General features: G+C 44.9%; 1 protein-coding gene across 4 annotated transcripts; it reads right to left on the reverse strand.

Annotated features, from left to right (window-relative positions):
- Window positions 1-269: 269 nt before the first annotated feature.
- On the reverse strand, window positions 270-14,784 carry LOC115177734 (transcription factor Sp2). Of its 4 annotated transcripts, none has more exons than XM_029738673.1 (8): window positions 14,700-14,784; window positions 13,486-13,562; window positions 6,905-7,606; window positions 6,409-6,606; window positions 5,388-5,673; window positions 4,861-5,041; window positions 3,187-3,380; window positions 270-2,695 (listed from the first exon to the last, which is right to left on the reverse strand). In XM_029738673.1, the coding sequence occupies exons 1-8, from the start codon at window positions 14,767-14,769 to the stop codon at window positions 2,595-2,597; spliced, it is 1,809 nt and encodes a 602-aa protein (XP_029594533.1). In that variant the 5' UTR covers window positions 14,770-14,784; the 3' UTR covers window positions 270-2,594. The 4 variants fall into 4 exon arrangements, with proteins under 4 accessions (XP_029594533.1, XP_029594535.1, XP_029594534.1 ...); XM_029738675.1 differs by having other exon boundaries at window positions 14,022-14,726; XM_029738674.1 differs by having other exon boundaries at window positions 13,641-14,726.
- Window positions 14,785-15,532: the final 748 nt, after the last annotated feature.

Raw genomic sequence — 15,532 nt, forward strand, 5'->3', positions numbered from 1 at the left:
CCAGAGCAACTTACAGGAGCAATTAGGGTTAAGTGCCTTGCTCAAGGGCACATCAGATTTTTCACCTGTCAGCTCAGGGATTCTAACCAGCAACCTTTCAGTTACTTGCCCAACAATCTAGGCTACCTACTGCCCTATGTAAAACAAATGACAGCCAGGTAAATACTTGTACACAAACACACCTTTTTCAAAATTCATCCTATGGTTCGCAGTGAGGGCAATCTCTCGTGAAGGCTGATGGGACCTGGACAAAGAAGGACAACCCAGAATACAGTTTGAATGCTTTATTGAGGGGGTGGGTTACTGTAAAAAAGGAGCAAGCACCTGTAGTAAGCGCCTTAATACAAGTTATAAAAGATGGGCAATAGCTGGATATCTGAGGACTCCTGTTAAACAAAGGAAGTCTGAAATGGCACCCTATTTCCTATATAGTGCACTACTTCTGACCATAGAGCTGTGGTTGAAAGTAGTGCACAATATAGGGATTAGTGTGCCATTTCAGACACACACAGGATCTGTATCTATTACTGTAGTAGATCAGGTTTAGAGAGGGAAAAGCACCTGGTTAACTGAGACCAACATTAGGACCTTTTCAGTTTAGGTAAAAACTCATCCACTGATCATTACTTAAAAATCAAATAAAAATCACACATTTTCAACCTGGGCTCAAGTCAGTGCACATAAACATCGGCATTACGTAACATAAGTTAGACAAAAATAAAAGGAATTCTACAAATGCCGTTCCCTGGAAATTAGACAGAAATCTCTTTAAATACTGGGTGCAACTGTCTAAGGCAACTTTAAATTGGATAGAAAAGGGATCATCTAGAAGTATTGGTGTACAAAGCAGGAATGAAGCTATACAATGTCACATTACTCATTTTCCTTTCACACTGTACAGCTCTGGCCAGGCCGGCCAAAATACAAGGCAGTGTAACTTTTTATCCTATATTTTACTGTGTCTCCCAGACACATTGTATATACACATTCAGGACATACAATACAAACATAAATATGAGCAGGACTTTCTTTCCGTCCCCAAGGCCCAGTTCAGGCATCCAGACATACTGGACACAATTTTTCTATTGGCTATTCAATGAAATGTTCATCTCATTTTAAAATGCATGAGGACCATTTTTTTTTGTTGGGGGACATTTATAAATCTTTCCGATTAGTTGATTAAATATTTGAAAGAAAAATATTAAAAATGTATGCTGTTACGCAGTTAGCTACATAAACAGTCAATATGTATTCATTGAACAGAATGTATTGTAATACTACGAGTAAAGGTCTAGCGCAGGTGTTCTTCCTTGAATGTTAAAGGAATTCAAACACCAGAAACTTTAGATAAATAATAGCAGATAGCTTGTCAATTTTTATGTCATACGAATCGGAAATGTTTTATCAAACATATTTGCCTCAAACGGATCTTAATGTAGATCATAATAAAAAAGTTAGGACTTCTTATAAGTTGTGACAGGCCCAAGAAAGCATTTTAATGTCAATTATTTGCATCTTATGGCATGATTGTCATGTCAGACCAATATTTAGAACATATTTAGTTCATATCATAATGATATACACATAGCAATGCACTACATTTAAACTCATTAGGAGGGAGTCTGTATTCAAAATAAATGTGTAACTCTTTACTCAAACAAAAAAATGCCAAAACCTAATTTACATTTTCATCTTTGATTTACAAAAAAACTCCCGAAAAGGGTATTATGTCTGAACATCATAAATATCTATATTTGCCCATGTATGTGTGGATGTATGTTTGTACGCATATACACAAAATCTTTAGCCAACTTGGGTTTTCAGAGTCTGGAACTGTGTAAGGTTTCAAAGTGGTCACCAAGGCCTCAAAGGTATGCAGGTTCATTCCAACCAAATCATTTATTTGTTTGAAAATCTATAATATTACTTTGATATTGAACAAGAATAGAATTACAAATACCGTTCAAACCATGTAAAAGGCTATGTGCAATTTACTGAATAGGATTTGTATGACTGAAAAAAGTACCTTGGATACTCGTGGGGCTTGAGGATCAACTTTGAAAAAACCTTATTCTGGAGCTTCAACAACAATAATATTTGTTATTATTAATATTGAAAATAATAAAACATGAAAAAACAAGAAGGGGCAAGAGTGGCTGGAGTCTTCTTTGGGCTCGGGGACTTTGGTAGACTAAATCTATCCGTTTTGCACTCATTCCTCCCTCAGGCCTTGTGACGGGATATGGTGCTGAGCGTGAGGTCATCAGAACACAGCAGCCACGCTTGTCTATCTTTCTGGGAGACTGCCTATTGCTGTTCTACGCATTCTGCCTACGTAGGTAAGCCTGCTGTCCGTAATTATATATATTTGATCATTAATAAATTGACTGGAACAGTTGAGTCCGTGGGGGGAGGACTGGTATGTACACCGGGCTACGAAGCCTCTGAGGGGGGAGTAAGGAGAACAGGGCGTATGGGGCCTTTTTGGGGTTCACCCATCATGAGACTACCCTCTTGGCATCCTCTCCTGCGGCCCTCTATGGGGTTTAGTTCATTAGGGCATGTCTGTGTATACAGTCGGTATACAGCACAGCTCACAAGTTCTTGGTATTTATGTGTGTTTTGTAATGCTTCGTGAGGTGGTCGCTCCTCATGAACCGTTTCTGACACTGGTTGCACTCGAAGCGCTTGTCTCCTGCAAGGAAAATACAGAATAAATGTGTGGTTTAATTTTCCTGCATAACACAAAACTATGAAAGAGCAATACCATTCTTCTCTGCTGCAAGGCAATCTCTGCTACAAATCTGAGTGCCTGCTTGAGTCCTGGAAACTTCAGCAAAACTAACATACTGTATGTTACTGTACTGCTTGAGTCCTGACATGTGGTGAACACAATGGTGTATCAGAATGATTTGGCATATGGAGTATTGTCGACTGACTTGTGCTAACCTTGCTGTGTACGTACCTCCTGTGTGTGTGTCCTGGGGTGTGTTCAGTAGGTGGAAAACATTTTGAAAACAGGGGCGGTACTATCTGAACTTGTCCAATAAGAACACAGGATTGTCAATATCCATTGCAAAACGTTTTGCTACGGTGCTCCTTACTGAACATGACCCAGTGTGTGTTGCAGACTGACCTACATTCATCCTACAGTGTGTATCAGCGTGTCTCCTGCGGTGGACAGACCTGTGTGTGTCCTGGCGTGCCGCTGCAGCTCGTCGCTGCGCGTGAAGCGTTTGCCGCAGAAGACCCAGTTGCAGACGAAGGGCCGCTCGCCGGTGTGCAGGCGCACGTGGGCCCGGAGGAGGGACGTTTTCCGGAACGTCTTCTCGCAGCCCGGGATGTGACAGATGTGCTTCCTCTTCCCTACCTCGCCGGGCCTGCACAACACAGAAAACACAAAGTTAACTACACTATATATACACACAAAAGTATGTGGTCCACCCCTTCAAATTAGTGGATTTGGCTATTTCAGCCACACCTGTTATTGACAGTTGTATAAAATCAAGCACACAGCCATGCAATCTCCATAGACAAACATTGGCAGTAGAATGGCCTTACTGAAGAGCTCAGTGACTTTCAACGTGGCACCGTCATAGGATGCCACCTTTCCAACAAGTCAGTTTGTCAAATTTCTGCCCTGCTAGAGCTTCCCCGGTCAACTGTAAGTGCTGTTATTGTGAAGCGGAAACGTCTAGGAGCAACAACGGCTCAGCCGGGTAGTGGTAGGCCTCACAAGCTCAAAGAACGGGACCACCAAGTGCTGTAGTGCGTAAAAATCGTCTGTCTTCGTTTGCAACACTCACTACACTCACTACAGAGTTCCTCTGGAAGCAACGTCAGCACAAGAACTATTCGTCGAGAGCTTCATGAAATGGGTTTCCATGGCCGAGTAGCCGCACACAAGCCTAAGATCACCATGCGCAATGCCAAGCGTTGACAGGAGTGGTGTAAAACTCGCCGCCATTGGACACTGGAAGTGCGTTCTCTGGAGTGATGAATCATGCTTCACCATCTGGCAGTCCAACGGACGAATCTGGGTTTGGCGGTTGCCAGGAGAACGCTACCTAACCCAATGCATAGTGCCAACTGTAAAGTTTGGTGGAGGAGGAATAACGGTCTGGGGCTGTTTTTCATGGTTCAGGCTAGGCCCCTTAGTTCCAGTGAAGGGAAATCTTAACACTAGAGCATACAACATTCTAGACGATTCTGTGCTTCCAACGTTGTGGCAAAAGTTTGGGGAAGGCCCTTTCCTGTTTCAGCATGACAATGTCCCCATGCACAAAGCGAGGTCCATATAGAAATGGTTTGTCGATATTGGTGTGGAAGAACTTGAGCCCTGATCTCAATCCCATCAAACACCCTTGGGATAAATAGTTACCCCGAATGCGAGCCAGGGCTAATCGCCCAACATCAGAGCCCGACCTAACTAATGCTCGTGGCTGAATGGAAGCAAGTCCCCGCAGCAATGTTCCAACATCTTGTGGAAAGCCTTCTGAGAAGAGTGGAGGCTGTTATATCACAAAAGGGGGGGGACCAACTCCATATTAATGCCCATGATTTTGGAATGAGATATTTGACGAGCAGGTGTCCACATACTTTTGGTCATGTAGTGTATTCAGTATATTTCTGCTTGGTGCACAGATATTAATAGCAGGAAGATGGAAAGTCGTTGCTTGCAATCGTGGTTGTTTCCCTGCCCCAATCTCACAAAAGGGTACATTTTTGCCATACAGGTATCAGTTTGTATCAACCAAAACTTTCCATTTTGGTAAAAAAAAAACGGGTTTATACTGTATATCATACTTTTTCCACCAGGTGCTCAGGCCTGTCTCTAGTTTGCTAGTAAGAGCCACTTGCCTCTTCTCTGCGTCCTTACAGTTGGGGCAGGTGCAGGCCATGCGGCGTTTCTTCTCCCCAGGCTGGCCCTGGAGCTCCAGAGCCAGAGTCTGCTCCATCTGCATCTGGTGGCCCTGGGAAGTCACGCCGCCCAGCTGGAGGGCCCCGCCCTGCACTGTCTGCACTGTCAGGTGCTGCTGCCCTGAAAGAACAGTAGAGAAACTTTAACATATTGCACATGTATAATAAACATATATTGTACATATATAAACCTACTTTACATTGACTTGCACACCCCAATCCACACACACATACACATACTGACACATGACCATTGACACACACATGCAGGACTCCATTAGCTTGCTAAAAGTCCATTGGAATGAAAACCATTTTTAAAGGAAGACAGTATGGAAATAGAGAGAATATGGATATGCCCTTGTAGATTTGGATATGTTCAAGCACTTTTTATATTTTTCAAGAACATACAGCACACACACACACACACACACACACACACACACACACACACACACACACACACACACCTCCTGCATTGGTGATGGTGACGGGCACTCCTTGCACCTGGACCCCGTTGATGTTTATAGTCTGCACAGCCTGGCCCGCCGAGGAGAGCTGGGCTGCGTTCAACGCTATCATCCCCCCCGCCGGAGCTATTTTTGGTAGGGTCCTCTCCTTCCTGCCCCCCGCCAGTGTTCGTTTGGTGGCCCCCACGGACGACAGGGTGGTGGTGACCATGCTGGAGGGCGTGGAAACTGTGGTTTCCTGGAGCTGCACAGTCTGCCATTCGCCTGATGCCGTTTTGATCAGCAGCTGAGAGGAGCACAGGGGAGTCAGACTAACATGGAACAAGTCTGTCAGATTAGGACACATTTCTGTATTAAAGGCCCACTTCCACTTTTATGGTTTCATTATATTTCAGCTGTTTGGAAAGCACATGTGCAATCAATCAAGACTCAATCATGGACACTCTTACTGACAGTTGTGGCTGCTTCGCGTGATGTATTGTTGTCTCTAACTTCTTGCCCTTTGTGCTGTTGTCTGTGCCCAATAATGTTTGTACCATGTTTTGTGCTGCTACCATGTTGTGATGCTACCATGTTGTTGTCAGGTGATGTTTCTACCATGCTGTGTTGTCGTCTTCGGTCTTTCTTTATATAGTGTTGTCTCATGTCGTGATGTGTGTTTTGTCCTATACTTTTATTTTTAATCCCAGCCCCCGTCCCCGCAGGAGGCCTTTTGCCTTTTGGTAGGCCGTCATTGTAAATAAGAATTTGTTCTTAACTGACTTGCCTATTTAAAAAGGTTACATATACAAAAATACAAAAATAAACATGTGGGTAGCCTGGAGTGAGTGTAGAGGTGGTGTGCATGCAGCACCTGTAAGAGTATTGTGTATGTGGCCTGTGTGCATGACTACATTGGCAACCTCAGACTGACCGATCTACAAATCACCTCGCATCCTAACTAACTACTCTGAGTAATTCCTATATCTGTCAGTTTGCTGAGAGAGCTACATTGATGATCTCTAACAACTTGTGTGTGTACCTGAGTGGGCTCTGGTTGCAGGTTGGGTGCAGGCTGTCTCTGGGGGACCTGAGGCAGGGTGGCGGAGGCGGCCTGCACCACCTTCAGGGCCTGCTGGGGGATCTGGACCACCTGCTGCTCCTGTTTCTGCTGCACCAGCTGCACCAGTTGCTGCTGGCCCGACCCGGTGTTCTGCACAATCAGGAGCTGGTTACCCGCCTGGGGAGAACACCAAGAGAGCAGCAATGAGGCACAGACCTAAATCTGTCCAACACTTTCTCATACAGGGACCACAATATTAGAGGTTGAAGGGGTGATAGAGTAGGCTAACCCTCATGTAAAGCATAGCATTTTGAGTTTGAGAAATACAGATGAATTCATTACACATTTACACTCACTAACAAGCATTGTAGACACATTCAGTAATTAGTACCCATTTGTAGCCCAATCAAGCGAGTGAACTAGTCCACAAGTCATGGTTGACCCTACACCAAATGCAGCAGAGCAACAAACATACCTGAATAATATTCTCCCCGGCTTCTAACAATATCGTCTCCATCTGCTCGGGGGGCGGAGAGGTGGTCTGTGGTGGAGGGGCTGCTGCCACCAGCTTCTTCCTTCCTCGTCTGCCCTTCGTTGGAGGGGGAGGGGCTGCTGCTGGCTCCTCTCCGGTGGCTACGTTGAGGGGCAGCGTGAGCCCGCTGGGCAGCCGCACCACATTGGCTGCATTGGGTTTCCTCCCCCTGGGGGACGGCTTGATGGCCACCGTCTTCTGCGGGGTGATGGGCGCGGTAGCGGGCTGCGGCTGGGGGACCGTCATGGGCGTGGTGATGATGGCCTGGTTGGTACCCGGGATGAGCTGGATCTGTCCGCCCTGCTGCATCATCTGGATGGTCTGTGTGCCTCCCAGCTGCGGCATCACCTGGTACTGGATGTTGGATGTTTGATTCGAGCGGCCAGGGCTCTGCTGGATGGTGAGGACGATGGGGGTGCCGGGGCTGTTGGAGCCCAGGCCCGCTGGCAGCTGGATCACATTTCCTTTAGCGGACAGGAAGCCCAGGTTTTTGGGAGGGGCAGGGGCGATGGGGGCGGGCTTGATGGGGAGGAGACGGCGAGGTTGGGGTTGGGCAAGAGGGGCGCTCACAGGGGCCTGAGCGGCAGGGGGGCCGATCTTACTGCAGGTGGCGGCCAGGAGGGCCAGTGGGGAGGGCTGGGAGTCCTGTACAGGATGAGAGAGAGAGACAAATGGTTAGGGGTGGAACGAGTTGGACACAACGGATTTACTGCTGATACCAGACCTGGGCGAAATCCCCGTCATTCGCATGAAGAAGCGACACCGATACAGGGGACGCAGGTCCAGGTGCCTTGTGAGAATTCGTTGGCGAGTGGGTAACCCGCCTCTACCATCCGTCCTATTGGCCAATGTCCAGTCATTGAAGAATAAACTGGATGAGCTCTGTTCAAGACTATCCTACCAACGGGACATTAACAACTGTAATATCTTATGTTTCACGAGTCGTGGCAGATCGACGACATGGATAATATACAGCTGGCTGGGTTTTCTGTGCATCGGCAAGACTTAACAGCTGCCTCCGGTAAGACAAGGGGTGTCGGTCTCTGTCTATTTGTCAATAATAGCTGGTGCGCGAAATCTAATATTAAGGGTAGAGTATCTCATGATAAGCTGTAGACCACACTATTTACCAAGAGAGTTTTCATCTATATTTTTCGTAGATGTCTATTTACCACAACAAACCGATGCTGGCACTAAGACCGCACTCAACGAGCTGTATAAGGCCATAAGCAAACAAGAAAATGCTCAACCAGAGGCGGTGCCCCTAGTGGCCGGGGACTTTAATGCAGGGAAACAAATCCTTTTTACCTAATTTCTACCAGCATGTTACATGTGCAACCAGAAGGAAAAAAAATCTAAACCACCTTGACTCCACACACAGAGACACGTACGAAGCTCTCTCTCGCCCTCCATTTGGCAAATCTGAGCATAATTATATCCTCCTGATTCCTGCATACAAGCAAAAACTAAAGCAGGAAGTACCAGTGACTCGTCCAATACGGAAGTGGTCAGATGAGGCAAATACTAAGCTACAGGACTGTTTTGCTAGCAGGCTGGAATATTTTCCGGGATTCATCCAATGGCATTGAGGAGTATACCACCTCAGTCATCGGCTTCATCAAAATGTGCATCGATGACGTCATCCCCACAGTAACCGTACGTACATACCCCAACCAGAAGCCAAGGATTACAGGAAACATCCGCACCGAGCTAAAGGGTAGAGCTGCCGCTTTAAAGGGAGCAGGACTCTAACCCGGATGCTTATAAGAAATCCCGCTATGCCCTCCGACAAACCATCAAACAGACAAAGCATCAATACAGGACTAAGATTGAATTCTACTACACCGGCTCAGACGCTCGTTGGATGTGGCAGGGCTTGCAAACTATTACAGACTACAAAGGGAAGCCCAGCCGTGAGGTGCCCAGTGACACGAACCTACCAGACGAGCTATATGACTTCTATGCACACTTTGACACTGAAGCATGCATGAGAGCACCAGCTGTTCCAGACGACTGTGATTACGCTTTCAGTAGCCAATGTGAATAAGTCCTTTAAACAGGTCAAGATTCACAAGGCTGCAGGGCCAGATGGATTACCAGGACGTGTACTACGAGCATGCGCTGCGCTGACCAACTGGCAAGTGTATTCACTGACATTTTCAACCTCTCCCTGACCGAGTCTGTAATACCTATATGTTTCAAGCAGACCACCATAGTCCATGCCCAAGAACACCAAGGTAACCTGCCTAAATGACTACCAACCCTTAGCACTCACGTATGTCACCATGAAGGGCTTTGAAAGGCTGGTCATGGCTCACATCAACACCATCATCCTAGAAACCCTAGACCCACTCGAATTTGCATTTCACCCCAACAGATCCACAGATGCCGCAATCTATATTGCACTCCACACTGCCCTTTCCCACCTGGACAAAAGGAAGAGATATGTGAGAATGCTGTTCATTGATTACAGGTCAGCGTTCAACACCATAGTGCCCTCAAAGCTCATCACTAAGCTAAAGACCCAGGGACTAAACACATCCCTCTGCAACTGGATCCTGGACTTCCTGATGGGCCGCCCCTAGGTGGCAAGGGTAGGCAACAGCACACCTGCCACGCTGATCCTCAACACGGAGGCCCCTCAGGGGTACTCCCTGTTTACCCGCGACTGCGTGGCCAAGCATGACTCCAACATCATAATTTGCCGAGGACACAACAGTGGTAGGCCTGATCACTGACAACAATGAGACAGCCTAGAGGGAGGAGGTCAAAGACCTGGAGGTGTGGTTCCAGGACAACAACCTCTCCCTCAAGGTGATCAAGACAAAGGAAATGATCGTGGACTACAGGAAAAGGAGGGCCGAGCACGCCCCCATTCTCATCGACAGGGCTGTAGTGGAGCAGGTTGAGAGCTTCAAGTTCCTTGGTGTCCACATCAACAACAAACTAACATGGTCCAATCACACCAAGACAGTCATGAAGAGGGCACGACAAAACCTATTCCCCCTCAGGAGACTGAAAAGATTTGGCATGGGTCCTCAGATCCTCAAAAAGTTCTACAGCTGCAACATCGAGAGCATCCTGATTGGTTGCATCACTGCCTGGTATGGCAACTGCTCGGCCTCCGACCGCAAGGCACTACAGCGGGTAGTGCGAATGGCCCAGTACATCACTGGCCCAAGCTTCCTGCCATCCAGGACCTCTATACCAGGCGGTGTCAGAGGAAGGCCCTAAAAATTGTCAAAGACTCCAGCCACCCTAGTCATAGACTGTTCTCTCTGCCACCGCACGGCAAGCGGTCTAGGTCCAAGAGGCTTCTAAACAGCTTCTACCCCCAAGCCATAAGACTCCTGACCATCTAGTCAAATGGCTACCCAGACTATTTGCTGTGCACCCCTCCCCACCCACTCTTTACACCACTGCTACTCTCTGTTGTCATCTATGCATAGTCACTTTAATAACTCTACCTACAGTTTTGAGAATGACACAAATATTAATTTTTACAAAGTCTGCTGCCTCAGTTTGTATGATGGCAATTTGCATATACTCCAGAATGTTATGAAGAGTGATCAGATGAATTGCAATTAATCGCGAAGTCCCTCTTTGCCATGCAAATTAACTGAATCCCCAAAAAACATTTCCACTGCATTTCAGCCCTGCCACAAAAGGACCAGCTGACATGTCAGTAATTCTCTCGTTAACACAGGTGTGAGTGTTGACGAGGACAAGGCTGAAGATCACTCTGTCATGCTGATTGAGTTAGAATAACAGACTGGAAGCTTCAAAAGGAGGGTGGTGCTTGGAATCATTGTTCTTCCTCTGTCAACCATGGTTACCTGCAAGGAAACACATGCCGTCATCATTGGTTTGCACAAAAAGGGCTTCACAGGCAAGGATATTGCTGCCTGTAAGATTGCACCTAAATCAACCATTTATCGGATCATCAAGAACTTCAAGGAGCGCGGTTCAATTGCTGTGAAGAAGGCTTCAGGGTGCCCAAGAAAGTCCAGCAAGTGCTAGGACCGTCTCCTAAAGTTGATTCAGCTGCGGGATCGGGGCACCACCAGTACAGAGCTTGTTCAGGAACGGCAGCAGGCAGGTGTGAGTACATCTGCACGCACAGTGAGGCAAAGACTTTTGGAGGATTGCCTGGTGTCAAGAAGGGCAGCAAAGAAGCCACTTCTCTCCAGAAAAAACATCAGGTACAGACTGATATTCTGCAAAAGGTACAGGGATTGGACTGCTGAGGACTGGGGTAAAGTCATTTTCTCTGATGAATCCCCTTTCCGATTGTTTGGGGCATCCGGAAAAAAGCTTGTTCGGAGAAGACAAGGTGAGCGCTACCATCAGTCCTGTGTCATGCCAACAGTAAAGCATCCTGAGACCATTCATGTGTGGGGTTGATTCTCAGCCAAGGGAGTGGGCTCACTCACAATTTTGTCTAAGAACACAGCCATGAATAAAGAATGGTACCAACACATCCTCCGAGAGCAACTTCTCCCAACCATCCAGGAACAGTTTGGTGACGAACAACGCCTTTTCCAGCATGATGGAGCACCTTGCCATAAGGCAAAAGTGATAACGAAGTGGCTCGGGGAACAAAACATCAATATTTTGGGTCCATGGCCAGGAAACTCCCCAGACCTTAATTCCATTGAGAACTTGTGGTCAATCCTCAAGAGGCGGGTGGACAAACAAAACCCCACAAATTCTGACAAACTCCAAGCATTGATTATGCAAGAATGGGCTGCCATCAGTCAGGATGTGGCCCAAAAGTTAATTGACAGCATGCCAGGGCAGATTGCAGAGGTTTTGAAACAGAAGGGTCAACACTGCAAATATTGACTCTGCATCAACTTCATGTAATTGTCAATAAAAGCCTTTGACACTTGTGAAATGCTTGTAATTATACTTCAGTATTCCATAGTAACATCTGACAAAAATATCTAAAGACACTGAGGCAACAAACTTTGTAAAAATTAATATTTGTGTCATTCTCAAAACTTTTGGCCACGACTGTACATGTACATACTACCTCAACTAACCGGTGCCCCCACACATCGACTCTGTATCGGTACCCCCCTGTATATATTCTCACTGTTGTTATTTTACTGCTGCTCTTTAATTACTTTTTACTTTTACCTCTTATAGTTATCCATATTTTTTCAAACGGCATTGTTGGTTAGGGGCTCGTAAAGTAAGCATTTTACCCTAAGGTACCTGTTGTATTCGGCGCATGTGACTAATAAAATTTGATTTGAAACACAAGAGACCAGCAAAATTGATAAAAGGGTGTGGTGGCAGTAGAAGGAACAGCGGCAACAGGAAAAACCTTGGTACTTTCACACTAATATATGGTAAAGAATGCAAGCGACTTCAATGGCTAATTTTTCTGAACATCGGAAAAAAACATCACCCGATTCTCACACACAACATCTCCCACTCCTCGTTCTACTAAACTAGTCTAAAGAAGGCCAGTTTTATTGCTTCTTTAAACAGTACAACAGTTTTCAGCTGTGCTAACATAATTGCAAAAGGGGTTTCTAATGATCAATTAGCCTTTTAAAATTATAAACTTGGATTAGCTAACACAACGTGCCATTGGAACACAGGAGTGATGGTTGCTGATAATGGGACTCTGTATGCCTATGTAGATATTCCATTTTAGTTTTGTTTTTCAAATCTGCCGTTTCCAGCTACAATAGTCATTTACAACATTAACAATGTCTACACTGTATTTCTGATCAATTTAATGTTATTTTAAAATGGGGAAAAAATGCTTTTCTTTCAAAAACAAGGACATTTCTAAGTGACCCCAAATTTTTGAACGGTAATATTATATATTAGAAACGTTGAAGAAACAATACTCCAAGCATACTACTTGTTAGAGATAGATAACTGATACTGTTTGTTGGGGTGGGCTTGGCATGGGGGGTCCGTGGGTGGCTTTTGATAATTTTATTGGATTCCTCATGTCTTACTCATTGTTAGGAAGAATTATGGTCCAAATTCGATGTTAGGTACTATAATTATTGAAGATATGTATCTTCTAAATTAAAATGGGCAATTTTGTGCCATCAATTGACTTTATTTCTCAGATATCAAATTATATTGCAACAAAACGTTCAGGAATGCTAATCTTATCAGTTTCTAACTACAGAAACGATTTCTGAAGAATCAGATGGTGGGTGTCAAAGCTCTTTCTTGTGCTTTTTGAAGTGGAATGACTCGTGCAACAAAGCTTGGAATAAAAGTTTTTTTTTTAAACAAATAAAGAGTTATCGTGAATTTCACACAGCCCTAGGTGGAACACACTTTACATACAGGAGGTTAAGCTACATCTCATCATTGGCTACCATTAAAATACATAAACTGCAAACTTCATGATTCACAGTAGGATGGCATTGCTGGACTCAGTATTCAAGCTTTAGTCAAATAATGAACCCCTTGGTTACTTTTAAGACGCCACTGGGTGATATTTACACATCCGAGAACAAGCAGGAAGTAGTCTAGCTGTGACTCACTTGAGAGGAAGTGGCAGAGGGTTGGAGATACTCGCTGGGACTGACAGCAACAGTGGTGGCCATACTGTTCTGTTGATCTGCAACACACATTGCATATACAGTAAATAGTCTAACACATTTCAAGTACCAAAAATAATGCGGGTCACTGTCAATACCTCTGCTGCAGAGATTCAGGAAATTATTAAATCCGAGGGAGCTGTTTTGCCCTAAACGCATGCAAAGGCATTCAATTAAGACACAGTACTCAAAGGAAAATGGGCACTGCAACTCTAATAGATTAGTTGTGGCTGGCAAGCTACCACCCCGTGAATGCCAGTCACATCAGACTTTGGTGTAAATTGCGTGACCTTTAATCCGTACTAAAAGGGCGGGTCTATGCCAAAAAAAGATAGTCAGACACATACATTGCCAACTACAACTCCTCGTATACGAAGTACAGAATTAAAAGGCCCTACACAAAAGTACAGTATGCTAGCTAGCAAATGGGAACAGCAGAGGGCTACGACTTGTGTACAGTGAGTTTGTGACTACTGTACCTTGCTGACTTCTCACGCAATCTCACAAATAGCTCAAGCATGATACTGTATCGCGAGAGTATCAAGACAAAAATTGGACTATACGAATAATATGGACTGTGCATTATTGGGGTCAATTGCAATCATGACCAATGTGACTGTCTCTTTAAAATCTGATATTTCATGCTTTGAATATTTTTTGGAGCGCGGCCTGAAAATAGCGCCGCCATCAAACCTACACAGATAGCTTCTTGCAAGCTAAATGGTTTGCTGGCAAACTGGCAGTCAGAAATGAAACAATTAGCTAGCATTGCAAATACTTTCTCGTGCAGCTGACTTTTCAAACTGAGTGGAACAGACAGCCCATTGCGATACGTGCATGTGGAATTTGTTTTAATGTGAAATATCGAAAATGATTAGCATCAATGTATAGCTAACGGTAGCTGGAATTACAAACAGGATTCAGCTTCACTGGCTAGTATGCTAAGCTAGATACGCGTAGCAAATCAAACTCTTTGATACTGGAAAAAAAGGCAGCCCTTTCCGGAAGTGCATAGCTGGCTTGCACAATGCTCCTACTCAACCTCAAGCATAAGGAATTTCCAGCACAAACGGTTCGATGTGTTCTGTTTAACACAGACCAAATTGTTTTACGAAGTACAATGTAATATAAACACCAATGTTTTAATTCCTACCCACCGCTCATGACGACACTCGCTCTCCGTGAGCCTTCAAGAGCAAGCCCCTGGAAGATTCCGCCCACGCTCATGGACCAATCCACGCGCCATTGTTGAATGAAGGATGCCCAGGCCAACCAATAGACACGAGCTCTCAATGTGATTGAAATTAAATTTAGCCAATGAAAAACTTGAAACCTCACACAACCGTCGATGGACGCTATTTTAACCAATGGAGTATATAGATTATGGTCAATGGGGTGGGTTTTAAGGGAAAAGGTGGACCAGGCAAAGGGCCTATTATAAGGGTTTTACATTTAAATGACGTCTATAATGTCCAATAACAGCTCTATGGGGCAAATCGGTCAAACTCAGAATGACATCCATTTTGATCAATGAGCTTGTTTTAAACCATTTGATTCAGATAATACCTACGATAAAAGCACAGATACAGTATGTTATTAGAATGGATAGGCTATACTCAGTCTGTCATAGTCAACACACAATAAGGCTTACGGATGACTAGGTATGAAGGCAGTGCTGATAAGGGCACAGGGCAAGCTGTTACAAACTTGTTTCTGTCACTCAAACTAAATTACAGCTGATCTGTAGTGATGTAGATCCTCAGGTAATCTATAGTAATAATATGTGCATGTTTTCTAAATACTCACCTACATCTATGTGAATATCCCAGTCATTAGTCGTCTATTACAGGTGTAGTAGCGCGATCATCGAGTGCATGCAAAATAGGCTTATTATGCACGATGATCAAGCTTGCACAATTATGTCTAGGGGAACTATCAGACGTGTATTTTTGCTTATTAAAACATTATATAGCCACTTTACACTAGCACC

This window comes from Salmo trutta, chromosome 38 (assembly GCF_901001165.1).
Source record: "Salmo trutta chromosome 38, fSalTru1.1, whole genome shotgun sequence".
Lineage (NCBI taxonomy): Eukaryota > Metazoa > Chordata > Actinopteri > Salmoniformes > Salmonidae > Salmo > Salmo trutta.